The 27908-nt window shown below is 48.0% G+C and overlaps 1 protein-coding gene across 1 annotated transcript in view; it reads right to left on the bottom strand.

The window, feature by feature from the left end:
- Positions 1-26421, bottom strand: part of STUM (stum, mechanosensory transduction mediator homolog) — a 61103-nt gene extending 34682 nt beyond the window's left edge. Inside the window, exon 1 of the mRNA XM_055582027.1 lies at positions 26048-26421. Coding sequence (XP_055438002.1) covers positions 26048-26246 — 199 coding nt within the window. The 5' untranslated portion in view covers positions 26247-26421. The remainder of the gene's footprint in view (positions 1-26047) is intronic.
- Positions 26422-27908: the final 1487 nt, after the last annotated feature.

Below are 27908 nucleotides of genomic sequence, written 5' to 3'. Positions count from 1 at the left end.
TCTCCCACAACCAGGCCTTGAAGTTAGGATGGGACTAACCTTGACTCCCCCTCCCAACTCCCAAGGCAGAAGGGTGTTACAGACCTGGACCATCCAGACATTCTACTCCCTGGGCCACAGAGATGGGCACATGACTCAAACCAGGTCCATGAGATTCAGTTCCAGGAGATTACTACCAACTGGGAGGAAAAAACCCTCTTTTGACTGGAATTGCTAGTATAAAAGACATCAATGTGGAAAACCTGGGAGCTACCGTGTAGAAAGAACCCACCTAAAAATCAAACATAGAGGAATGGAATTAGGGCCAAAGTGGGGAAGAGAAACTGAGTCCTGAGAACATCTTTGAGCACCTGGATCCAACAAGGCCTGAAATCCACTGTACCCCAAGATTCCACAGTTCTACGAGGCAACACATTTTCTCTTCTTCTTAAGCCAGTTGAATTGGCTTTTTGATATTTCTGATTGAAAGATAGTAACCCACCACCATGTGTTCCAAGAGCTCTATGGGTATTACCTCACATACGACACGAAGCCTATGACGTAGGTACTAGTAACATCAAGTTGTTTGAACTGAGGCACAAAGAACTTAACTGACCTGCATGAGGGTAGGAAGAGCAGAGTCAGGAATGGAGGGCTGAAGCACCACTTGGGAGAACCTCAGTATGCAGTAAGTAACCAAGGTGGCAATCCAGATCACCTTATCAGAACTGCCCACGTAACAGTGTTGCGGGTGCTGAACTGACTCTCAGATAGTTGTATTAGAGCAACAAACTGAACTTTATAACCTGCAAAAGGCCCAGGACTCAGGCATGACCTCCATCCTGCATCCCTGTGGGGCAAGAGAAGGAAGATGTGGTCACACCACACTGCTCAGGGCTCATAGTCAGGGGCCTTGGGCTCTCTCCCTGCCTCCTGCACTGCCCCACAGCCTGGAAGAGTCCCTCTCACCTCTGAGCCTTGGTGTCTGAATCTGTAAATTGAGATGCTTGGACAGCATGTTCCCCAAGAACCCTTTCAGGTCTAACTTCGGTGGCCTTGGTCCTGTGAAACTGAAGAAAGCTGTTCTGGCAGAACCGACAGCATGGGGCCCATGACTTTACTTCTTAGTGATGGGGCAGAACCACTGAGGTGGGGAGGGGTGCTTTTGCACATTTTCTCAGAGGTTGGTGGGGTTACCTACATGTGGGTTTTTCCTATGGCTGGCAGAGAGTGCCTGGGCCCCAGGAACTCTGCCCAGTGGCTGACTCAGAGACTCTGGGAACACGGAGAGGTTTCCCTGCCCACCTAACCCGCCTGCAGGCCTGTGCACTGGGCATGGCCCACAAGAGAGCATCTCCCCCTCTGACCCCGAGGTGTCAGGGGCTCTGCCGTGGGCAGGGTCTGCTCCCGGTGCCTCCTGACTGGCTGTGTTCTCCATCTCCTGGTGGCACCTGGCCACACAGCGCTGTCAACCTCCCCACCTTGGTTTTCCTGGTTTCCACTGAAACCCAGGGGCCTTCCCAATGGCTCAGCTGGTAAAGGACCCGCCTGCCAATGCAAGAGACACAGGTTTGATCCCTGAGTCAGGAGGATTCACTGAAGAAGAAGATCCCCTGGAGAACTGAAACCTAGCTTCATGAGACCAGCACTGGTCTCATGAGACCAGCAATGCAGACCCAGGAATTATTTGAGTGACTAAATTTTTGGCACTTCATACACACATATTCAAAACTGTTAGATGCATATAGTAAATATTAGAGAAAACTGAAAAAAGCCCCATACCCTGTCCCTCAAGAATCTCATAGTCAAAAGCTCTCCTCTTTCCAAGGTCAAATTACATCTCAATGACCTTGACCCGGGACACCTGTGCTGCAAATGCCCCTCGGTAGAGGAAAGTGAGGGTGCCAGCCTCCTTGATGACACAGGTCACAGGTTCTCATAGCAGCCCTAACACTGCCATGACATCAACACTTACTTACTGACTGTTTGTTTAACAGTGTCTTGCTGCTTGTACACAGAAGGGCAAATTAGGAAGATTAGAAAGGGAAGAGGTTCTCAGGGGTGAACTGGGGGCTACAAACCCTCTGGGGATCCATGAACTAGGACTGGAAAAACTTCTTTATTTTCACTAACCTTTAACTTAATTTTAGCATTTCCTTTCATTATAAACGTAGGTGTCAGCTACAATAATATTAGCAGAACCTGGTCTTCATCACCAATCAAAACCACGGATAGTTCCATACCACACTGAGGCTGAGAAGTAGATTTCTCAAACTATCACTGACAGTTATTACTATTCCAAAGTTATAGCCCTTATTAGACTCACTGCTGGATCTTTTTATTTAGTGTATTAATACAGAAGCATGCTGTTTCTCTACACAGATTTGTCTTAATATTTTGATAACTGTTTTTTAATATTACTGTTCTTTTTATATGTCTGTGTACTAAAAGTGTATTACAATATTTTGAGAGGGAATCGAAGGTTTTACCAGATTGCTAAAGGGTCCAGTGGCTTCAGAACCCCTGGATCTGGGTCTAATATCCCCTCCAGGCGCAAATCTGCCACTCTCCAATTACACACTATAGAAGGCCATTTGACTGGACACTGGGTCTCCAGGTGGTGGGGAAGGAGGGTGGTGTGAGGAGAGGCGAGCCCCCCAGGTGATGTTTGTTCCACTGCCCAGAAGGAAGTGGCCTGGAGGAAGGTGGCTTGGTGTCCCTGGGTAGGAACTTTTCTCCCTCGGACCTCTCCAATCGAAACCAAGGGCTGCTGCGTCTGTTTCGGGCTCTGAATTTCTCTGCCCACTGGAGGTGCTGTGCTCAGACTTTTCTTGCGTACTCTACAGATTTTTATTGTGTTTTCTACGGTGCTTGTGGGCATCGTTGGATGTTCTGACGCTGCCAGCGTGTTCTGGATGAGCCCTGTTGCTAAGAAACAAACCCCAGAGGTATCTTTAAACACACAGCCCCGTAAAAGCACATTCCTCCTCGCTCGACTCCAGGGTGTCTCTTCTTGGGGCTGCTTAGGTTCAACTAGCAGCTGTTTTCCAAAGGCTTCATTTTGAGCCTCAAGGATAACCCTTTGAACTGCTCCAATGACCCAAACAGGGGAGCCGCTTTCAGTGCTCGGGGTGGTGGCCCTGGGCAGAAAGGAGGGCACCACCCTGGCCAAAGCTGCCTGCAGACTCCAAGCTGGCAGCTGGTGAAGGAAGGTCTCCTTGGAGGGATCAGCACAGGTTGAGGGGACAAACGGGGCCATGACGTGCAGAGACGCCTTGAGGGACCCACATACCCACCTACACGCTGGGGGCTCCTTTTAGGATTTCTAGAAACCCCTGACCTCACCATTTCCTGCAGAGCGGTTCCAAGTTACACAGCCTCTCTCTCCCTGGAAGGCTTCAGTCTTCCCTGGTGTGTCCACCAGCCAGCGCAGAGCAAGGGCTCCAGAGAGGGACACCACCTTGCCCTCCAAGCCCCAAAGGCAGGGAGGCCCCGCAGGCAGGCCCTGCTGGTAGTGGTCACCCCTGGTTCCCTTCTTCTCCCCCAGGCCTGGCTCTGGGGACACCACAGATGGAGGCTGCCCAGGAGTTTATCAAATGGGGTTCTGTTTTAAAAATGCAACTTCTCCAGCCCCACCCGACTCCTACTAATACTAATGCAAACTCTCTGGGGACAAGAGTTGGGATGTGACAGCTAACAAGCTTTCCAGGGTTTCTGATACACCCTGAGGTTGAAGAACCACCGTATAAGACCATGCACCAGCCATGTCGCCAGCTGGCTGTCCTGATATTAAATTACTGAGGACCTGCTGGGAGCCGGGCATTATAACAGGCCCAAAGGGTAGAGCTGAGGGAAGACTGGTCCTGTGTTCAATAGGCGCACAGTCTAGCACCCTGCTGGCTCACACAGCATCGGTCCTCTCAGGGCTGGAATGGGAGGCCTGGCTTCATCCCAGTACGAATTCCAAGGACGATGATGTTTATTTTGTTAAGCAATTTTAAAATAGGCAAAAAAACTTAAATAGAGATTTCTCCAAAGAAGACAAACAAAGGGCCAGCAGGTACAGCAAAAAAGTGCTGAACATCCCTAATTATCAGGAAAATGCAAATCAATGAGATATCACCTCACACCTGTCAAAATGGCTGTTATCATGAAGACAGGAGATAACAAGTGTTGGAGAGGGTGTGAAGAAAAGGGAACCCTCGATCAGTCTTGGGAATATAAATTGGTGCAGTCACTAGGGATAACAGTATGAAGGTTCCTCAAAAAATTAAAAATAGAACTACCATATGATGCAGTGATTTCACTTCAGTGTTTTTATCTGAAGGAAATAAAATCATTATCTCAAAGAGATAGCTGCATTCTCATATTCATCACAGTATTATAGTCAAGATATGAAAAGGGCCTAAATGTCTGTCAGTGAGTGAATAGATGAGAAAATGTCATATATATATTCACATATATATGAATGTTATTGAGCCTTTAAAAAAGAAGGAAATCCTGCCATTTGTGACAACATGGATGGAACACGAAGGCACTATGCTGAGTGAAATAAGCCAGACACAGGAAAGCAAATGTCGTATGGTCTCACGCACGGAATCACAAAAAAACTAAAAGCCAAATTCCTAGTAATAGAGAGTAGAATGGTAGTTACCAAAGGCTGGGCCATAGGAGAAAAGGAGAGGTGAAAGACATTAATCCCTTTATAGCTTGGGGAAAAATGGAATCCTCACTGTGTTCCAAGCACAGTTCTAAGACTTTATGTGTAATAGCTCATTTCATCTTCTACAAAGTAGGTACTATGATTATCCCCATTTTGCAGATGAAGAAACTGAGGCACAAGCCTTTAAGTAACTTGCTCAATGTCACACAGCTATCACATGGAAGAGTGGAATCTTGGTCCTCAGCAAAATAAAGAAGCAATACCCTGAAAAGGATCACTGGGATTTGGGAAAGCACACACAATAAATTGGGGATCCCCAACTCCCCATCATCAAATGCCCTTCTTGTTCCCAAACCCAAAGGGGGCCTCTCCCTCCCACACCCCCATTTCTGGGCAGTGTAGCAGGTGGTTCTGCTTCTAATTTATTTTTCGCACCCTGAGAGTGAAATCTTCCCATTCCTGGCAGGGAGAGTAAGGCCCAGCCTGGCCTTCCTGCACCCTGAGCATCTCAGATGGCAATGCCCCAGGGCAAAGCTCCCCACTGCAGTGCACACCTGGGCCTCCACCCCACAGCAGGGCAGCAGCCGCTAGAGGGGGTCACAGGCAGAAAAGCTCACGTCCCGCGGCTGCTGTGTTCTTGGCTCAGCAGGCTCCTACCCTCTCCGAGCCGCCCACCAGCCCCTGCCATGCTGCCTGCTACTGATGCATTGTTAAAAGAAAAGGAGAAAAAAAAAAAACCAAAAAAACCTCTAAATTAAATATATGCTAAGGGAAGAGGCTGGAACAGTGCTCCGGGCACCATCCTGGTTCTGATTCCTACTCTGGACGGGACGGGGCAGTGAGCCACTTTCCAGCACTCTCTATGCCAAATTCCTCTAGGCTATTTCAGGGCAAATAAGAATGTCTGGGAAGCCCTCTGGGCAGTCCTGGAAGGCATCACTGCGGGAGAGTCCCCTGGTCCTAAACAAGTCACTCCACCCATGGTTGACCGCCAGACACATCCCAGGCACCCGACAGGAAAGTCCCAGCCACAAAGGTGCCAGCTTTCCGCCTGGCATCCACAGGTGGACCCAGCCCAGGTCACCCCCAGAAGGAGCCTCGCCCCAAGCCTCGCTTACTCTAGAAGCACCAAAGGGCGCCTCACATCTCTCCTTCACATTCTTTTTCAATAAACACCTTTAACAGCAAGATAGCAGCAGTTGCTGTCTCCAGTCTACACAGACGGTCCACTGGGTGAAGGGGAGACTATGAGTGGTGTAGCTGGGGCTCTGCACCTTTCCAACCCGTGCAAACTGGAATGTGCCCTTGTCCTCTGCACACTGGGGGCACCACCGTGCAGGCTCACGTGTGCACACACTGGATGAGCAGACACAGCCCCCTCTGGGTATCACAGTTCGACTTTCAAGGAATGGAGATCAGCACGCTGCCAGACAGGGAGTCTGGCACGTCCCCTGGGTGGGCCTGTTCGTATTTCCGGCGCTACATAAATAATAACAGTCAACACAATGGCTTTCTAGTAATTCATAATTCCTTATGATTCATAATTCTGTATGATTCAAACCCCTCGGCTGTGTCCAGGTGCTCGATTAGGCAGCTCCTGGCACCGAGTGCCCAGCCTGCTCACTAGAGAGCCCTCAGTGGAATTCATTTCACACTGACACACTTCCACTTTTAACTCCTCTTACTGGTCATTTCTCTTCCAAAATATTTTTAGTTTCTAGAAAATCCTCTCTTATTCATTCTGCTTCTCCCTCAATGGCTTTGTATATTTCATTTTCTGGGAGATGAAGTTTCACTGAGAAGCCCCTCTGTTTGTGAGGTGAACAAATATCTAGCATTATTGGTAAAAAGTTGGGTGCCACTGGGACCCTCTACCTCTTCTTCTAATTAAATCTGCTTTTCCTTAACTGCTAGTGTTTAAGATGACTATGAAACTATTTCTGGTTCAATATGTTCTTCTTTTGTTTAACAGGAATATTGCTTTGTTTTGATTTCCTATTATTTTCCATTACAGACTTCAGCATTTTAACAGTATTGTGCATTAAATGGGATTTTTTATTTTTAACAAATCTGATTAAAAGGAATAAAAGAGCCCTCAGGCTCTTCACCATTCCTTGGGCAGCTCCAGAGTGTCTAGTTCTTAAAGGTTTTATGAAATCCACATTTAGAGAGACTGCAGGTCAGTGCGACCCAGACAGGACCATTAACTAGCAGAGCCCATGCCCACGGTCCAGCACTGCACTGGTTTCATCTGGAGAGTAGACTGGCCTCCTTTTCTGCTAATCACATCCACTTCCCAGAAGCCTCTCAGGTCAATTGCATTGTTTAGAGACCCAGGTCTCTGCCATCACATGGATTCTTGGAATCAGATTTGTAGCATTTGAGGGAGCAGCCACGGGTGGCTGCCAAATTCACCTCCTACTTTCCCCCAGCCATATCAACCTCAGCCTTCAATGTGCAAAAATCTCCACAAAAAATCATGTTTATGGAAATTATATCACCATGGCAACTGTAAAGGTCTCACAAGTATTTTTAAAATAGCAAATTAACAAAACCCACTCATAAAAATCTAAAATCTGTTCCTTTATGGGCATTAGTGAACACACAGATTCTAACAAATACAAAATGTGTTTTGTGACATAATGGCCGAATGTCTGTAAAAAGTGCTCCTGATCTTGGATTAACTGGGGACAGATCTGTGAGATCTGTGAGAGCAAAGTTTGATTTTTCTAATAAGAGGTTGCACCTTGGATATATTCTGGAAAATAACACCAAGATCTTCTGGAGCAGAAAAATATGGGTAACAGATCTGAATTGCTGAAATACTAATTTCTTACTTTCTATTTTCACATCACTGATATTATTACCTTCCCCACTCTGCAAGACTATTCCATTTTTAACTCATAGGTTTTTAACAGTTGCATAAGCTTCTGCCGCTGTGATTTAGCCTGGCTGAATCTCTATTATAAAACCTGCTTCTCAAAAGTCTGCACACAAATCACAGAAGAGGAGGGGGAAAAAAAAACCAGATTCAGAGGTATCCAACCAAAACCTTTTTTCTTTTTAAAAATGTAATTGGTATGGCTATCAAAGGGGATCCTTTTAAGCAGATGATGCACTAATTTTTGGAGTCTTTTGTAAAGACTTAAAACGCAATAGGCGTATTTTGATGACTCTTCTCATAACAAGGAATCGTTGAGGGTTTTAACAACTCAAACAGTGGAGGTTCTTTTTGAGAGTGGAGGAAGAACAATCAAACCATGTACCTGACAACTTCTTTCTTTAGTTGGTCTCATCCTCCAAAGTGTGGTGGAGGGGAGCAGGGATAGACAAAGGAAATTTGAGGTGAGGGGGGTGCGCAAAAGCAAAAGGATGGGTCCTCCAGAGCAGAACACACAGCAGAACACACATTTGCTCTCTGTGAAGCGTAAGGTGGAGAAGGGAATCACTACCCACTCCAGTATCCTGGCCTGGAGAATTCCATGGACAGAGGAACTTGGCGGGCTACCATCCATGGGGTCACAAAGAGTCGGACACGACTGAACGACTTTCACAGGACAGTGAGGTAAAATAGCTGTTACAACAGCCTGGCCTGACGCTGCAACTTCCAAAGTGATCATAAAGACGGAGAAATAGCAAAAAGTTGCTTGTGAATGGAAGCTAGTTCTTAAAAGGCGGACGGTATTCAGACTCACATCAGGAAAAGAGGGAGAGAGAGACAGCAGGCCAAGTGGCCAACAGGCTCCAGGGTGAAGGAGAGCGGTGGCTCCCGAGGCAGCGATGATGCTTCCAGCAATCAGAGTCTGCAAAGGGGACCGAGGGTGGGGAGGGGTGGGAGGTGGGGGTGAGGGAAAGGTAGAACCCTGGCTTCTGCCGCTGGGGAAGGAGGGGCAGCCCAGAGATCTCTGAGCCAGGGCCCGCAACTGTCCAGGGGGGAGCTGGGGCTGGTGTCTGTTGATGAAATCCCATAAAGGAAAACACAGAAGGAAGATTCCTGGCCCTGGAGTGGGGGTGGGACGGGGTGCCGCTCAGCACCGTGTCAACCCCTCCTCCCTGGCCCACCCCCTCCCCCGGCACTCTCAGGAATGTGGCATCTCACGAGCACGAGAGCCATTTGGAAGCTGGACGCCCACTCTTTTCTGGCTTCGTGTACTGGCTGTTCCAGAGCTTCCAGGAGGAAGACTGTGTTAGAAACCAACTTCTTAGCAAAACTGGGCTGTGGGGGGAGCGGGGTGTGGACAGAGGCGGTAGTGGTGCCAAGCTGGTGGTTCAGGTTCCCACAGCCCAGGTGGGGGTCTCTGTGCCAGTTGGGGTCAGTGACTATTGACAGAGGTCTGGGCAGGACCAGGAAGACCACCAGGGAGAGTGAAATGCTGATGTTTTGCAACAGAAGGAGCAGGAAGGGCGGTGTTGTCTGAGCCTGGAGAGGGCTGGGTGCAGGAAGAGGGAGTACTGGACTGAAGCTGCAGTCACAGCCAAGCCAGAAGGAGCTGGAAGGGCCAACACCCAACCTCTCTCTTCCTTTCCTCTGACCCCTGCCAGTGCCTCCCATTGGCCGACACACCTGGAGCAGGTGAGGTCACATGGAGGTCAGCCTCCAGGCCAGGGATGGGTGGAGAATGGATGGTGGGTGGGGGAAGAGGAGGGGTAGCTTCCTCTCCTGACCACCTCAGCAAGGGCAAGCCTCACTCAGGCCCTCAGAGCATGAAAGCAGGAGATGAGCCAGGTGGCAGGAGTGAGATGAGCCAGACAGGCTGCTGGAACAGAGCCCCTATTCACTTCCTGACTGATAGGGACATGGTCGTGGGAGCTAGATCTTATTTAATTAACTATCTCAGCACAAACAAGGAGGCAAGAACAATAATCACTTTCCTTTGGATGAGTACAAAGTGGGGCCCGTGGTGGTGGTGGGGAGGGTGGGGTGTGGGTGGGTGAAGACCACTGGGCCAAGGGTGCTGTTACACAGGTCTGGAACCAGAAGCCAGGATTTGGGATTGCAGCCTGGCAGGGGCCATGCTCCTTCCCAGCTCATTATCAGTCAGCAGGTGTGGCTGGGATCCTGCTCCATGCTGTGGGCTGGGCCACACTCCAGAGGACACAAAAGAGGAGTAGTTGAGGAGACAAGACTAACCCATGTGATAGATTTCTTGGTGTTCAATTGCTAAGTCATGTCTGACTCTGTGACCCCCATGGACTGCAGCATGCCAGGCTCCTCTGTCTTCCACTGTCTCTCGGAGTTTGCTCAAATTCATGTCCATTGAGTCGGTGATGCTATCTAACCATCTCACCCTCTGCACCCCCTTCTCTTTTGCCTTCAATATTTCCCACCATCAGGGTCTTTTCCAGTGAGTCAGTTCTTCACATCAGGTGGCCAAATATTGGAGCTTCAGCTTCAGCATCAGTCCTTCCAATGAGTATTCAGGGTTGACTTTCTTTAGGATTGACTGGTTGGATGTCCTTGCAGTCCAAGGAACTCTCAAGAGTCTTCTCCAACACCACAGTTTGAAAGCATCAATTCTTCAGCACTCAGCCTTCTTTACGGTCCAACTCTTACATCTATACATGACTATTGGAAAAACCATAGCTTTGACTATGTCGGCATGTGATAGATCAAAAAACCCAAAGCTTGAGTGACAGGTAGGCCAGGTAGTCCAAAAGAGTAAATAAATTCTCGATTTTAATGCATATTCTACCCGTCAACCCTATCCTCTCCCTCCAGTCTGTGTTCACCATCTCCAGACTTACAGTAAGAACCATGTGCATCTCCCCCATGGTTGGTGGTAGTGCCAATGCCCTGATGCCTAGGGGTGGTGGGTGAGGGACTCCATGCAGACTATAAAATGATGGGACGCAAACAGCATTGGGGAGATGTAACTGCTCACTCCCTCCTTCCTGGGTCTACCTTTAAGGAGCGCGTGAGTCTACCTCCAAGTCCTTACATCCTGGCACAGGGCAGACCAGCTCTCAGTCCTCAGGGCAGCCCACACAGGAACACTGATGGTACCTTATGGGAGGTTCTGCATTAAGCTCAGAGGAGAAGCCGGCAGGGAAAATAAAACACACAGCCATCCCATCCAAGTGTGGGCCCAAGCAATCAGGGATCTTGCCAAGGTCATGGCTTTTCTTTGATTTCCTTTACCCCAAATCGATTCCCAAGCCCCAGGGTTAGACACCTCTCCTCAGAATGGACTCAGAGTCCAGCCACAGGCACTGAGGCCCCAGACCTTGGAAACCTGGCCATGCCCAACCTGGGAGTTTTGGCATATCAGCCACTTGTCCCCCTTTCTGTCTTGAACCACAGAACCCCAGCTATAGGACCTAAGATGGTTATATTTATTTTTCTCCTCTCTGAGTCAGGCCACAGCGCAATCCCTGGAAAGATTCCACTTCTACGTTCAATCCATATGACCTCTCAGAGCAGCCCAGGCCGAAGGGCGAAGGGCGGCTCTCCCATGCTCTCCCAGCATGGTGCAATCATTGATTGTTGGCTTGAGGCTGGTTTCTTTGAGGTCCACAAGTGATTCTTGAACTTCACACTGAGATGTCAAAAAGAGGAATTACCAATACCAGAAAGACTTCTCCAAAATAGCTCTGCAGCACTGGGACCTACTCCAGCTTTGGCTGAAGCATTCACATGCCTGATGGGCCCCCAGGGAAGGCTGGGAAGGCAGCCGGGTCAGTCTCAACCAGCCACTGCAGGGCAGGCCAGTTATGTGCACTGCCCACTGGCTCCAGCCTCCCCAGAAACTCACTTCATTATAATCACACCTGTATTTTTTGATAGATGTGCTGATGGAGCAAAGAAATGGCTCACACTTCCAAATGGCTGCAGTAAGCTTCTGCACCACCTTGGGTTTTAATGTTTGGCATTCCTGAGAAAATCCCTCTTGGGTGTCTGGGCCCTGCAAGCCAATGCCACCTTATACCATGATTTTTTTTTCCCATGGCCCCAGGTGGTCCCTGACTGAGGTAGAGCTGGTAGACCTCAAGTGATAGGAAAGCACTTACATTGGGTGTAGCCACTTGGATTTAGGTGCAGTTGGGAAGGCAATGGCACCCCACTCCAGTACTCTTGCCTGGAAAATCCCATGGACAGAGGAGCCTGGTAGGCTGCTGTCCATGGGGTCGCTAGGAGTCGGACAGGACTGAGCAGCTTCACTTTGACTTTTCACTTTCATGCATTGGAGAAGGAAATGGCAACCCACTCCAGTGTTCTTGCCTGGAGAATCCCAGGGACGGGGGAGCCTGCTGGGCTGCCGTCTATGGGGCTGGACACAGAGTCGGACACGACTGAAGCGACTTAGCAAGCAGCAGGTATACCTAAACTATGAGTTCAGAATTTTTGACTCTTAACCGTATAATTTTTAACTTCTGATTTTAAAATACTTTCAAACCTAACAGAAAAGTTTCAAGAATAATACAGAAAAATCCTGTCTACCCTTTACCCAGATTGCCAGTTTTTTAACACTGGACTAGATTTGTTTTGTCCTTCTCTCTCTTTATCTTTACATATTATTATCTTTTATTCTGAACCATTTGTAAACAGGCTGCATACATCATGGTTTTTTATTCCTTAATACTTCAGTGTGTTTCCAAAGACAAAATATTCTCTTACATTTCCACAGCACTGTTACCCATTTTAGGAAACACAATATGGATACAATGTTTTTTTCTAACCTACAGTCCACATTCCAATTTTGTCAATTGTCCCACTAATGTCCTTATTGGTATTCTTTATTGCTCCAGTACAGAATCCAATACCCTTAAGATTATACTTTATATTTAATGATCATGCTTTTTTGTATCCTTTAATTTTCACAATGATGATATTGTGATGATACTACATGACAGGTATTTTGTAGACTGTCCCTCAATTTGGGGCTTATCTGATATTTCCTCATGAATAGATTCAGATTATGCACCCCCGGTTAGAATACCACAAAAGTAATGTTGCGTCCCTCTCAGGATATCACGTCCAGAGGCATGCAATGTCTGTCTGTCCATCCTTGATGATGCTAATTTTTTAAACAGCTTTATTGAGATATAAGTCACATACTGTGGCATTCGCCCATTTAATCATGCAATGGCTTTCAGCATATTCAGGTGGTGCCTCCATCACCACTGATCAATTTTAGAATGTTTTCGTCACTCCCAAAAGAAACCCTATACTCATTACCAATTATTCCCCCTGACCTCCCAACCATATCGCTCTTCCCCCACGACTATCTCCTGTCTCTACGGATTGGCCTATTCTGGACATATCATACAAATGGAATCACATAGTGTATGGTCCTTGGTGACTGGCTTCTTTCTTCTAGCAGGTTTTCAAGGTCTAGGTAATGTTATTTTGTTCACCCAGCCAAGAGTCTGTCTGGTTTCTCCACTGTATGATTCTTCCCCTTGCAATTAAGAAGCATTCTGTGGAGAAACACTTTAAGATCATGCAGATATCCTGCTTCTCATCAAAATATCCCCCTAGATTTAATTTGATGGCTATTGCCCGAACAAATCTTTATTAAAATGGTTTACTAAGATTGATTTGCCTCCACTGCTCCCCCCCATCCCCACCTACACTCAGCCGTTGTTGGCTGTCGACCCGGCTCTTCCCAGTCCCACGGTGGCGGACCTCAATGAATCCGCCACAGAGCAAGCCCTCTGGCCCACGGATGGGGAGGCCAACATCCTGCCTCTGCCCTACATCCCTCTCCTGAGGAGCTGAAACACCAAGGACCCTCAAGAGACACTCTTGCTGTGGCACAGCCCTGCTCTAGTGCCATCTCAGACCCGGGAACGGAATCCCTTCCTTCTGAGTCCGGAAGGCTAAGAACTGACGTGAACGCTGCATCCCTCGGGTGAGGGACACACTCACTAGGGTAAGGGAGTAAGGATGTGCTCTTGACCCCACCTTCACAACCAGAAGTCAGCTGCACACATACCTCTCCCCTGACAAGTGCCTACTGGACCCTGCCAGGTGCTGTGGGAGGTGGAAGGTGATGTAGCATGGCCCCACCCTTCAAGGAGATGATTCCAGTACAAAGATTAAGACAACAGAAGAACAGAATTTAATGAAAACAAGAGAAATGTCCTAAATGGCCTGACAGTCCCAGGAAGGTGGAGCACCCCACGTGGGAATGGTCAAAAAGGGGTTGGAAGAGCAGGGCCTTGGAGATGGGCCTGGGAGGTGGGCAGGATTTAGACCTGATGGTGCAGGAGGATGCTCCAGGCAGGGGTCCAGAGGGGCACCATAAAACCATGTGCTTCAGTTCGACTAAATTAAAGGGAGGGAAAGAAGAAGTGAAGTTTGTTGAATCCTGGTGGGTCCAATGTGGAATGTGAGCTTAGTCCGTGGACAATAGAGAGCTATTGCAGGTTTCAGAGAAGCAGAAAGAAATCAGCAGAGCTGAGCTATGGGCAGAGATGGGCTTAATCTGCTAACATGGAAACTCTATTAAAACCATAGGCACACTGAGCTGTAGCGCAGAAGACCCACGTCCATCTGAGGTGCTTTGGGCGTGGCTTTCTGCCGCCTGGCCGAAGGGTGACTCTCAGGCCCATGCAATATCCACGACCAGGGCCATGCATCCCCAGGGAGAGGGGACATTTCCACCTCAGAAATGGCCCACGTTTCAGCTTATACCACCAGTGCCATGTTTTTGTGTTTTCACGGAGAAAGTTTTCCTTCTTGCTGAGATGTTTCTTTTTAAAACAAAACAGAAAATAAAACATGACAACCTCCCAAACAATGTTTGTTCCGGAAGCCTCCAGGTGGCTCGCGTCTCGCCCATCTGGGCCTCGCCTTCTGAGATGCAGATCCCTGACTAGCAGAACTTGGAGGCAGTCGTGACCAAAAGGTGCCCCAACAATCTCCCTTCCTCAGAAGCACCTGCCTGAAGGTGTTCCTGTCACAGGAAGCTCCCGAGGTTCTGAACAGAAAGTGGCCAGATGCTGAGGCTGGAAGGCAGGGCAGGAAGAGGAGCAAGAGGCTCTGGATTTGCTAAACACCACCGAGCTGCGCATTCTGAAAGTGATATTTATGGTATGTAGCTAGATCTCAGTAGAGCTTACGAGGGGGAAGGCTGGGGCAGTGAGAAGAAGGGACTCTGGGTGATGGGACTGGATGTGGTCACTGATAAGTCACGTGTTGTCCCCTGCAGCCCTCATCAAGTCTTTATAATACCTGCACAGTCGTTTAATTTAACAAATAAGTAATTAACCCTCTAGTACAGGGCTTCCCAGGTGGTACAGCGGTAAAGAATTTGTCTACCAATGCAGGAGACTCTGGAGACGTGTGTTCGATCCCTGGGTTGAAATCTCCTGGAGAAGGAAATGGCAACCCACTCTAGTATTCTTGCCTGGAAAATTCCATAGACAAAGGAGTCTGGCAGGTTATAGTCCATGGGGTTGCAAAGAGTTGGACACAACTGAGCAAGCATGTGAGCGCGTGCATGCGTGTACACACACACACACACACACACACACACACACACACACACACAAGTTCCAGGCACCAGGGTGGAAGGTCTGGGGCTAGGAAAGTGATGTGAGGTTGTGGGGAAGAGCCTCAGGTCCTGGAGGAGGCCTGTTCTCTGTAAAATGAAGTGGGCAGATGGCCCTAAAGCTTCCTGACCCTGGGAAAGGTGGACCATTTTCTTTATTGAAGTTTCAGGACAAGTGACAGGCTCTTCTCTGCAAACACCTTGGCTTCAGGGTTAAACTTCTCAGTCAGTGAAGATCAAAGCCTACAGAAGGCCTGGCCATGGACCCTACACATTCCAGGTTCTAGGACAGCCCTGGTCTCATGTCATTTTATTCTTTTCAAGAAAAATGACTTATTCAATGAACTTAAGACCTTTCATAAAATAAACGCATATAAGTATCCATCAACAGACGAATGGATGAAGATGTGGTATATATATACGAAGGGATATTACTCAGCCATAAGAAAAGAATGAAATATGCCATTTGCAGCAACATGGATGGACCTAGAGATTATCATACTAAGCGAAGTAGGTAAGAAAGAGAACAACAAATACCATATGATATCACTAATATGTGGAATCTAAAATACATCACAAATAAACGTATCTATCAAATATATCCGCCAGACAGAGAACTGACTTGTGGTTTCCTGGGGGGTGTGCAGAGGCTTGGGAGTTTGGAATTAGCAGTTACAAACTATTAAATATAGGATGGATAAACAGCAAGGCCCTACTGTATAGCACAGAGAACTATATTCAATATCTTCTGATAAACCATAATGGAAAAGAATGTGAAAAAAGAATATATATATATATATACACACACACACATCTGAATCATTTTGCTGTACATCAGAAATTAACACATTGTAAATCAATTACACTTCAATAAAATTAATTTAAAAAATGAAATTCTGTCATTTTCAACAGTGTGGACTGACCTGAAGGTTATTACACTTAGTGAAATGTCAAAGATAAATACTGTATGATTATCACTTATATGTGGAATCTAAAAAAAGAAATGAATGAACGTAACAAAACAGAAACACAGAGGGAACAAACTAGTGGTTATTAGTGGAGAGAGGGAAAGGGAGAGGGGCAAGACAGGGGCAGGGGATTAAGAGATACAAACTGCTATGTATAAAATAAGCTATAAGGATGTATTGTCCAGCACAGGGAATACAGCTAACACTTTGTAATGATTTTAAATGGAGTATGATCTATAAATACACTGAATCACTATTTTGTACACCTGAAACTAATATAATATTATAAATCTGCTATACTTCAATAAAAATACACTCTCCCAAGGCCAAGCCCACCTTTTGCCCAGGTGATGGGGTTTCAAGGCTACAAACCACCAATATGGCCTCCAACATGAATGAATGGTTTCCTTGGACCAATGAGCTGGGAAGTTCAAACACAAACCTAAGAACTGCCTAACTTTTTTTTTTTTTTTTTTAGAACTGCCTAACTTTTGTAGTAAGATAATGACAGGAAAAATTTAAAGGGCATTTGTGTGTGTGCCTGTGTGTGTGTGCACACTTGCATGCACACTCACACACCAACCTGATGCTCCCACAGCCTCTTAGCAAACAGTAAAGTTGTCCTCAGAGACATATTCCTTGCAGAGGCCCAGGGTTTGGGGGTTGTAATGGCAGAACCTTCTCATAAATGGTAAACCAAGCCCTAGAGGCCAGGCACTCCCTCACCTCCAGCATGTCAAGTGTGTAAGGTCCAGGCAGGGCCCAGCAGGAGGTCCCAGGTCTTGGCTCTGAGCTACGTGGCACCAGAGGCTGAAAAAACCTCCCTGCTTAGGGCTCTGCTGCCCGCCCTAATGACACTGAGAGGGAAACTCCAGGACTGATCTTGGAAACAAAGGAAATTTTGTTCATGTTAACTGGTAGTGATAACCCCCTTTCTGACCGTGGAGTGCTTCGTGGTTAAACAGAACACAGTAGCCTTATGAAATGGTAGAGCAGGGGTTATTTCCATTTCACAGATGGGGAAACAGGCTCAGAGAGGAAGGGGCTCAGAACTACACACATGTGAAGAACCAGACCAAGCTCTGGGGCCTCCTAACTCCCTGGGGCTTTGTGAATCTGACGCACTAGAGATGTGACTTAGTCCAGTGCCCTCTATGTCACCCGCTGTATTTACCCTCCCCCTCGACCTGTGCATTGCAAGACCACTTACAAGCCAATGTATAAAAGTCACTGTGTCAAGTGACACCTGTTCAGCGAGTCTCCAGTGGAACGTATCCTTTCGTGAGTGGGGTCACAGCCTGGGCAGTGACACTGAGGAGTGACCAGGTCAGGTTCAATAACATGAATTGCATCCATGTATCTTCTGAGATGTTGCAAGAATCAGAGCTGCTGTGGGGAGCAGCCACAGTCAGCCAGCAGGTGACCCTGAGGAAGTTGGTGTCAGACTCAAGTGTAGACCCAGGAGCGTGCCGAGCAGAGGAGAACTGACTCACTGCCTTCTACAGCACGCCCCTCCTGCTGTTGGCAGGTCTGTGCTCCAGCTGAGATGCAAAGTCAAAGGAGATGAGGTCCCTGTACACCGTATGTTTGACAGAGACAGTGCTCTTAAGGAACACAAACTCGCCAAAGAAAGGAAGTCTGGGGAGGATGGAGAAAGCCACAATCTTAAGATCATCTGGAAGGTGTTATGGGCTGAACAGTGTCCCCTCAGAAGTCCTACCTCCCAGTGCCTCCACACGTGACTGTGTTTGGAGATAAGGTCTTTAAAGAGGTAAATAACTGAAATCGAGGCTTTTAGGATGGGCTCTAGCTCAATATGACTGGTATCCTTATAAGAAGAGAGATGTGGACACAAAGACACACAAAAGGAAAATCCTGTGAAGACACATGGAAAAAGTAGTCACCTACAAGCCAAGGAGAGAGAATTCAGGAGAAACCAGTGCTGCTAACACCTTGATCTTTGACAATTTCTCGTCTTGAAGCCACCTGGTCCATGGTATGTGTTATGGCAGCCCTAACAAACCAATACAGGCCCAGTGAGCTGGTGACATTTGAGCAAAGTAAAGGATAGGAATAAGGAATCCACATAGATGTCTGTAGAACAAGTACTCCAGCACATCCAAAAGCCTTGAGGTGAGAAGATGCTTCCAGCACAGTCAGGAAACAATGAAGAGGCCAGTGGGCTGGGGTACAGTAAGCAAGAAGGAGAGGAGATGAAATCAGAAAGACAGTGGGAGAGATGCTGTCCCCCAGCCCACAGTGGTGCTGTGTTATCCAATATGATGGCCACTGTGGCTAGTGGGCACTTGAATGGGGTTAGTCCAAACTGAGATTCAATGCCAGTGTAAAATTCACAACAGATTTTTGAGAACCTAGTACACAAAAAAAGAAGCATAAAATATCTTGTCAATAATTTTTATATTGATATGCATTGAAGGATAAAATTTTGGATATACTCAGTTAAGTACAATATACTAATAAAGTTAATTTCACCTTTTCCTTTTTTATAACATAGGCACTAGAAAATTTCAGATTATACTTGTGGCTCATGTTGTATTTCTTTTGAAAATTTCTGGCCCAGGGTCTGGTGGGTCATCATGAGAACATGAGCTTTTACTCGAATGATATGAGAGCCATTGAAGGGTTTCCAAGTGACAGGATCTGACTCACTTGGGTTTTTAAAAGGATCACTCTTATTGCCATACTGAGGACAGACTATGAACAAGGTCAGTAAAGGCAAGCAGCCCATTAAGAGGCCATTGCATTCTGGAGAAGATGGAGGATTGGGCCAGCAAGGCAGACACAAGGTAGGCAGAAGTGATCAGATACTGGCTATATTTTGAAAGCGGAGCCAAGTATTTCCTGACAGACTGGGCGTGGGGTGTGAGAAAAAGAGGAGTCAAGGATGAATCCCAGACTGGCCTGAGCTACTGGAAGGATGCCATTGCTGAGATGGGGAGAGATGAGGGAGTAGATTTGGGGAAGAAAATCAGAAGGCTGGTTTTGGGTAAGTTAAGTCTATGATGCCCTTTGGTTTCCAAGGAGAGATGTTGAGAAGAAATCAGTTGGATATAAGAGTCTGGAGGTCAGGGGCGAGTCTGAGCTGGAGATCTGGATCTGGCAGTCATCATCACGAGGATTTAATTTACAGCCAGGAGACTGAGTGAGAACATCAGAGGGGTGAGTGGGGGCGGAAAAGAGAACAAGATCAAAGAAAAAATCAAGATCAAGAAGATCGAGTGCCTGGGGAACTCCCAAGTTTAAAAAACTGATGAGATGAGCAAAGGAAACGGAGACGGATTCACAAGGTATAAAGAAAACTAGGGAGTGTCGTGTTCCAGAAGCCAAGTAAAGACAGTGTTTTCAAGGAAGGAGTGAGCAATTGTGTCCAAAGCAACTGCAAAGTCTGAAGACAGAACTGACCACTGGATTCAGCAAATTTGGAGGAGACTGGTGATCCTGATAAGCACAGTTTAGGCAAGTGATGGAGGTAAAAACATGCTTAGAGTGGGCTGAAGGGGGATTGATGACAACAAATGTAGACAACCCACCCAGGGAGCCGCACCATAAAGGGGAACAGAGCGATGGGCAATGGGCAGAGGTGAGGGTACGGTCAAGAGAGCCCATTTTAAAAAGATGAGAGACAATTTTAGCATGCATATGTGCTAAGAATGAGTCATTCAACAAAAGAAAACCGATGATATCAGAAAGAGTGGCAACTCCTCTGGTGTTTTCCTAATCTCCAGAGTATGCTTATATTGCGTTTTCTGTCTTATCAACTACAGATGTCATTTATTGACTCTTGTTATGATGCATAAGAGCTAGCTTACTTTTATCATTCATCATTCCTTTCCACTCTTATCTCAACATGACCCCATTGTCCTGATACATTACTATCTCAGTGTCTCTGCTGATTTCCTTGGTAGCCTTTATTTCTTGGTCTATCAACTTCAGACAGCATGTCTTGATCACTTACATTACATGAGGAGGGTATTCACACCTCTACCCTACCCTCTACACATTAGTCAGTTGTGGTAGGTTGTGCTGGGAAATAACAACCCTAAAACAACAGCAGAAAAATCTCAATGACTCAGGTTTATTTCTCACTCATGTGACATGTCATGCCCTGCTTCCGTTGTTCTCTTTATTCTGAGAACCAGGTAGAAGAGCACATCTGAGACCTGCCGTTCCCATGAGAGAAAGAAAAGAACGGTGGCAGAACTTCACAAAACCTCTGAAAATGTCTGCTTAGGCCCAGCATATGTCACTTCCACTCACTCAGCTGGCCAAAGTGAGTCACATGGCCAAGCCTGATAACGTTGGGCAGGGAAGGAAATAGTCTCCTCCCACAGGAATCATGGCATTAAGTGAGTATGTGACATCATCTTTCAGTTCAGTTGCTCAGTTTTGTCCGACTCTTTGCAACCCCATGGACTGCAGGCAGGCTTCTCTCTCCATCACCAATTCCCAGAGCCTACTCAAATTCATGTCCATTGAGTCGCTGATGCCGTCCAACCACCTCATCCTCTGCCATCCCCTTCTCCTCCCACCTTCAATCCCTCCCAGCATCAAGGTCTTTTCCAATGAGTCGGTTCTTTGCATCAGGTGGCCAAAGTATTGGAGTTTCAGCTTCAGCATCAGTCCTTCCAATGAATATTTAGGACTGATTTCCTTTAGGATTGATTGGTTGGATCTACTTGCAGTCCAGGGGTCTCTCAAGAGTCTTCACCAACACCACAGTTCAAAAGCATCAATTCTTCAGTGCTCAGCTTTCTATATAGTCCAACTCTCACATCCATACATGACTACTGGAAAAACCATAGCTTTGACTAGACGGACCTTTGTTGTTAAAGTAATGTCTCTGCTTTTTAATATGTTGTTGGTAAAGTAATGTCTCTGCTTTTTAATATGCTGTCTAGGTTGGTCATAGCTTATCCATAAAGTCATAGCTTATCTTTCAGTGGATAAATGGAAATAACAATTTATTCTATCACAATTTACCTGTCAATTTCTGTAAGCTGTTTTTTTTTTAAATTTTATATTGCCAAGGGAAAAAAATCTTACATCCACCTTTATAGCTATTATTAAGTAGTCTTCAGTGCTTTGCCTGTGGTTGGTGTTAGAAGTTAAAAACCACTGAGATGCATTTATATCATTATGACTAAGCAAATACTCTTCACTACAGAATCAAAGAGACCCATATTGTGCACCACTGTTCACAGACCGACTCTATGCACTTAAAAGAGCCTTTCTTATATTCCACCACTTGCCTAAAACCAGGTCACAGTTTGATTTGCTTCCTATTTAAGCTATACCTTTAATACAGTGTTTTTTGTTTTTCCCAAAGTTGTTACTTTTTTCTTTTTTTAAATTGTTGATAGAAGAAACATCTGCCTTCTACACACATCCCTAATATCCTCAAATTCTTTTTCATTTAGTGTTTGGAATCCTCTATTCTTTTTGAAGCCTACTGACCTCCTGATATAATTGGATAGTTTGCTTCATTTGGAGATCTTAACACTTTTACACAGCTTTTTGTCTTTACTGCAGTTACTAATTGCCTTCTGTTTTTCTTGCTTTCTGTTTTGTATTACCACTTTAATCTCTTACACTGTACTAATAATACTCTCTACTCTGTGGAATGTCCCTTTCTCCCAACTTCCTCAGAAACCTCATTCCTGGAGCCTTCTACCCTCCTACAGTAATGAAGACTGACTGCTCTCCAGGCCTGCTGAACAATTTTATCCTGGGTTGCTTTTCATGGCTGCTTTCAATTGGATATACTATTCCCTGGATTGCATACCTTCTTTTTTGGTTTACTCTCTTGTTTTGCTGAGATGCATCCTCAAATGATTTCCTTCTTTCACCCTTGGGACTGCCTCACTTCTATATAAAATAAAGGCCTTGGACCAGACGATCTCTAATGCCTATTCAAGGAATATAATTCTGGTTGGTCAGTGTGCATTCTATAAATAGTATACTATATCAAGGAGAGACTTTAAACGGTTCTTGCTCTAAGGAACTTACAATCTACTTGGATAGACAAAGAATAAACTCTTGTAACAGTAATAAAAAGGTAACAATACAAAAGATGCCACAAGGCAGGGCATGATTCATCATCAACTAGACGCTCAGACTTAAAGGAAAGAGAGAGAAGCTGAGCCAGCCTGTGATGTGCTGACCAGGGAAAGGAGATCTTAGCTGAGTGCCAAAGAGCAGGCAGTATATTAGGGGGGGATTAATTATTTATGAATATTCAACAGTAGATTAATAGCCAACATTAATCTGATGGAATAGTTAACAGTCAGTGAAAGTTCTCCTCTGTCCCACTTTCCCTGCCACAGAGTTATCAACATTTTCATTTCACCAAGTCAATCAAGATAGAAACAATTTTCAAATATGAAAGTATAGTTTTTCTCATAACAAATAGATAAACCCTTTGGCCACTTTGGGGCATAACATTGAACTTCCACTACATGTATGAGCAATTGTGTATACTTATAAATGCCATACCTGTTGGACTATGAAAGTGTTGGCCATGGTCTCTGTTAGCAGAGTTTCACTGAACCGGAAACTACCATCATCCATTTTTCAAATTCATTTTGTATTGTTCCAATGAGGATCCAGAATGACCATAAATCACTTTTCCTTCCCATTGACTCCCCAAGAGAGGAAACATCCCTCTGATGGTATGTTACCCCAACAGCCCTTCTGCTTGGACCAAGGCAGCACCAGGGAATTGTAAGGACTGGGCATCTCCATGGTGGGTCCTGCAGACTGGATGAACCTGAAATGCTGTCAGAGAAAAATGGTGCCTTCATTCAGCCCAGCACTGGCACTCCCATCCCATTTGCGAATGAAGAGAACACTTGCAGGTAAGGAAGTTTCCAGAAAAAAGAAGCGTTCTTTGGGCCCGTGCTGCTACCAGTTTCCAGAGAGCAGGAGTGATGTGAGGATGGCAAGTGCTTGGAGCCACATGATGGAAACTTTTAGCAGGGTCTAACCTAATACTACTCCTTCAGGGAGGCATCGTCTGAACTCCCATCCCAGCCTTGGAAGAATGAATTACTGCTCAAATACTGTTCCTGCTGCCATTATAGCAATAACAAATTTAAACAACGTTTGCATCAGTTTTCCTCAACAATATATGACATCTTGACTGATTTATTCATCATCACATCCCCAGTGCCGGGCATGCAGTGGGTGCTCTGTGTTTGTTGAATGAAAGAGTGAACAGATTAAAAGAAGCTTCATTTCCTCAAAGGGCAGGGCCAGACATGAATATTCAGTTTTCACAGGAGCATCAGATAAGCTGGAGGACCTGGAGAAGTGGATCTGGGCTAAGGGAAAATTTTCTAAGCGCTGGGGCCATTCAAATCCCAACAGGGTCAGTTGCGGGGGGCGGGGCGGGGAGTGGGTAGCAAAAAAAAAAAAAAGCCTGGAGATTTTGCCTGGGCTGTTTTGTTGTCCAGGATTCCACTGCAGGTCAAGGGAAGCAGAGAGGTCAATACATACTCAGAAGAAAGGTCCCAGAGGGTAGCCCCCCACCCCAGTACACTAGAGATGGGACCAGGGCTCAGCTCTGCAGAGGGTCAAAGAGTAAGACAGACCCGCGGTCTTCAGAACACTCTCTAATGGCCAGACCCCAAGCTTTATGTAATCTCATTTTATCCTCCCAGCATCCCGGAGGGACAGGCATCCCTGACTGACAGATGAGAAATACCAGCAAGGATCAAGAACTCCCTTCAGTGTGTGTGTGGGGGTGGGGGGTTGGGGGTGGGAGGCAGGAGCCCATGCACCCAGTCAGTTGTACAATGACAGCCAATACAAAACAATAAAATGCCTGGATTTTCAGTCACTGAAAATTCAGAAGTCTATGTACCCATGGCTCACCTCAGCCTGTTTTATTACTTTTGTAGTTTGCTTTTTTTCTCTCTCTCTTTCTTTTATTCTGTCTTCTTAGAAAGGTTTCTTACAAAAATCCCATAGGATTCTGATCTAACAATAACAGCAACAAAATGTTATAAAGGGCATGGGCATGCGTGCTCAGTCATGTCTGACTCTTTGTGACCCTCTGGACTGTAGCTGGCCAGGGTCCTCTGTCCATGGGATTCTCTAGTCAAGAATACTGGAGCGGGTTGCCATCTCCTCCTCCAGGGTATCTTTCCAACCCAGGGATGGAACCCCATCTACTGTGCCTCCTGCATTGGTAGGTAGATTCTTTATCAGCCAGCCACCTATGTAAAGACGGAAAAACGGGGGAAGGTGGGAGGAGTTGGCAGGAGGGCAGGGGGTGTAGCAGAGGGCCTAAGGGTGGGAAAGGGACCTAGTGAAGCAGACCTAGGAGGTGCCCAGATGAACAGGGGCTGACCCAGCAGAGACTCGGTATAGCTCTGCCCACCTGGCACCAATGTGCGTCTTTCCTCAAAGACCATAAGATGGCATTTACTTCACCACCTTAAGAAAAGGAGAATCAAGACACATCCCTGCCGGTGATCTTCACATCCCCAGGGAAATGGACAGGCAGTGAGTTTTTCACTCCAGCAGGTGGGAATTTCTGACACAGCTACATTGGCCTTGGCTTGCCTTCTCACAGGGTCCACATGTGCAGAGACCCAGCCTGACAACACCTACCAGGCTGCTGAAGGCACACGGGGACGCCCACCTGAAGGCCACCTAGCTTTCTGCTCAGACACATACACTTCTCCAGCAGCATCCCCCCACCTCCCCCTAGGGGGCAGAAAGATGAGCAGGAAGGGGAAAGGGAACCCGACCTGCGTGGGTGGGTGCGATCTTCCCTATCAGCACCCCAGAAGCCCCTGCAAAGCTGGTTAAGAGCTGGGCGTGAGAAAGGCCAAAGCAAAACAGAAAGCCACTTCTAGCTGACCTCTGTTCTTGGGAACTTGGAGCCTTGCAGCGGCAAGCTTTTCTCCTGGGCACAGAGGTGCCTGCCTCTCCAGTCCCGCGCGGAATTGGGGCGTAGGGTGCTCTTAACTCGGAAGAACAGCCGGTGCCAAGTTGGCAAGTTGGGAGTGAGCGGGGAGGGGATGCAGACATATTTGGGTGTGGGGTTAGGAGAGGGAGGGTCAAGAAAACTTCGCATTTCCTCTCTTTATGCCCCCACTGGGCACTCCTATCTCTGTGATGGGCCTCTGTTTTAAAATTTGGGACACAGGTGCCATCAGGGACCGTCCAGGCCGCCAAAGTCCAACACAGAATTACACCCGCGGGCACTCCACGTTCTCAGGAACGGAAGCGATGGGGGGAGTTATGGGGTCAGCTCTGGCCAAGTGCGGTTCAAACCCACAGGCATCTAAACTAATAAAATCGTCCCTTCTACTCGGCGTCCTGCGGGGGTGCTGGTGGAATCGCTGGCACGCCGGAAGGCGGTGGAGGAGACTCTGGCTAAAGAGCTCTCGCCCCCACACGCCCCTCACTGCGAGAACGCAGGCGGGGCTGCGGGGTGTCTTCTGTCCCAACTCATCTCCCTTTTTCCCCCAGCTCGACCGACTTCTCCAATGCCCAGGGGCTTGGTCACCGGCGGCCCCAACGCTGGTCTTGCTGGGGCCCCGCGCCCCTCGGAGGATGGAGCTCGTGGGAGGGCGCGCACGGCGGAGAGAAGAGGCAGGAGTAGCCGGGGCCGAGAAGCCGCCCGTGGGGCTTGCCGGCAGATTCCAACATTCCCGTCAAAGTTTCCGGCTCCTCGAGGCCGGATCACCTGGCTCCCAGGTCGGAGAAGGTGAAAGGAGTGTCAGGGAGCCCTGCGCCTCCCTCCGGGCGCCCCCTCCACGCGCTTCTGCCACCTGCCAGAGGGCGCTAGGAGCGCCGGCGCGGCACTTGCAGCCCGTGGGCGCGGCCCGAGGGTCCCTCCCTGACCCCTCCCCTGCCGCCCTCAGCTCCCGGGGCCCGGGGCGCAAGGGGTCGCGGCCGTCGCGTCTTACCCAGTCCCGGCACGAAAGTGTTGAGGAAGAGGCAGATGACGGCCACCGGGAAGGGCATGTAGGGGATGGCGGCGCGCAGAGGGCCCTTCTTCTCGCGGACTTGCACCACCACCCCGCTGGACGAGGACGCCCCCCGCTCCGCCGCCGCCACAGCCGCCGCCGCCGCCGCCGTCTCGGCGTCCTTGTGCGAAGGCTCCATGGCCGGGCGCGCTCCCCTCCCCGGGAGCCGGGCTGCCGCGGCCGGGGCTGCCGCCCAATGCACAGGGGGCGGGTGGCGGGCGGCTTTCCGGGCACTGGGATCCGCGCCGAGCTCAGGCGGCCAGCGCGCTCCGGGTGCGGCGCGGCTCGCCCGGAACCCCGCACGCCCGCGTCCCCACGCGCCCGGCCCTCTGCCGCGCGCTCGGCTGCGCTCCCACACCCCCGGCGGAGGGGCGGGGAGGGCGGCGTGACACCCGGTGACAGCGCTCCGACGCCCCTCCCCGCGAGGCCCCTTCCCCGCCCTCCCTTCCACTCCCCCACATCCCCCCGCCCCCCCAAATACCACTTACAAATCTGGGCGGAGGGAAGCAAGTAGACGTGGACCGCGGAGGGAGCTGGCTGTCCAGATACTGGGAGGCATGGACACACCTCTCTTGCCCCAGACAGGTGAACGGGGCGGGGACCTCCGCCGAGGACACCGTGAATTGGGCGCGTGCGTTTGGCTGGCACGGAGGGGAAAGGCTTCGAGACTGAGTCTTCTAGTCTGGAGGTTGCGTTTTAACGCTAGGGAGATGGGGGCAAGGAACGCGCCGCGCCTGCTGCCTCCTGTGCTTTAAATTCATTCTGATTTGAATGGATTTCAAGTCAGTGAAAAAGCGATTTTAGGATCGATCTAGCTGAAAGCAGGAGACCCAGCTATTCAAACAGGTCTCCATGAGGCTAGTTAAAATGGAACCCTTCCTTACACACACACACACACACACACACACACACAGACGCGAAAACTAAAAGAAATGAGCCTGTTGCTCGGAACGGGGTATGTTGGGAACTGTCCCCGAGCAGTTCTGGGGAAAACCTGGGCTTTTTGTGAGCTGGCCTGGTGGTTGAGAAGCCAACGAAGACACAGCGCCCTCTGGTGTTGACAATGCAGCAGTTGGTAGAAGCGGGATTTGGTCAGCCGTGTGCAAGCGGTTAACAGGAGGCCCCATATTTAATCAGATTTTCTGAATATCGCCGCCTTCACCTCCACACCTGGAAAAAGTGAAGGGATGAAAGCAACCGCCACTTACGTTAGGGAGGGATTCAATGCATCAGAATTATCCTGATATTCAGCAAATCGTCTGAATAATTGGAAGGATGCAAATCCACTTCCTTCCCAGCAACCCTCTTTCTCCAGGAAAAATGGTGATTGAATAATCCCCAAACAGCCCAGAGACTCTGGGGAAGGATACTAAAAAATCGTGTATTATTTTGGGGGTATCTGAATTAAATTATTTTATTTTTAAAAAATATTTATTTGGCTGGGGCAGGTCTTAGTTGCAGTGGGGCGGGGTGGGGGGCGTGAGGGGGTTGGGGCGGGGCGGGGAGGGCTGGTCGACTGGGAGAGGATCTTAGGTTGTGGAATGTGGACTCTAATTCTCTGACCAGGGAGGGAACTCAGGCCCCCTGCATTGGGAAGGAGGAGTGTTAGCCACTGGACCACCACCAGGGAAGTCCCTGAATAGAATAATTTTAAAAACAGATGGTCAGCAGGGGATAGTGGTGATACTAGTGAGCACATACTAGTAACTAGTTAGGCCTGGCAATCATAAGTAAACAAAACTGAAACACTTGTTCTGTCTGACCACTAACTACCTGTATGACTCAAAAGAACTCATCAAGC

The sequence above is a fragment of the Bubalus kerabau genome, chromosome 5 (genome assembly GCF_029407905.1).
Source record: "Bubalus kerabau isolate K-KA32 ecotype Philippines breed swamp buffalo chromosome 5, PCC_UOA_SB_1v2, whole genome shotgun sequence".
In the NCBI taxonomy this organism is placed as follows: Eukaryota; Metazoa; Chordata; class Mammalia; order Artiodactyla; family Bovidae; genus Bubalus; species Bubalus kerabau.
The sequence above is the reverse complement of the archived record's forward strand: the minus strand, read 5'-3'. Positions and strand labels throughout refer to the sequence as shown.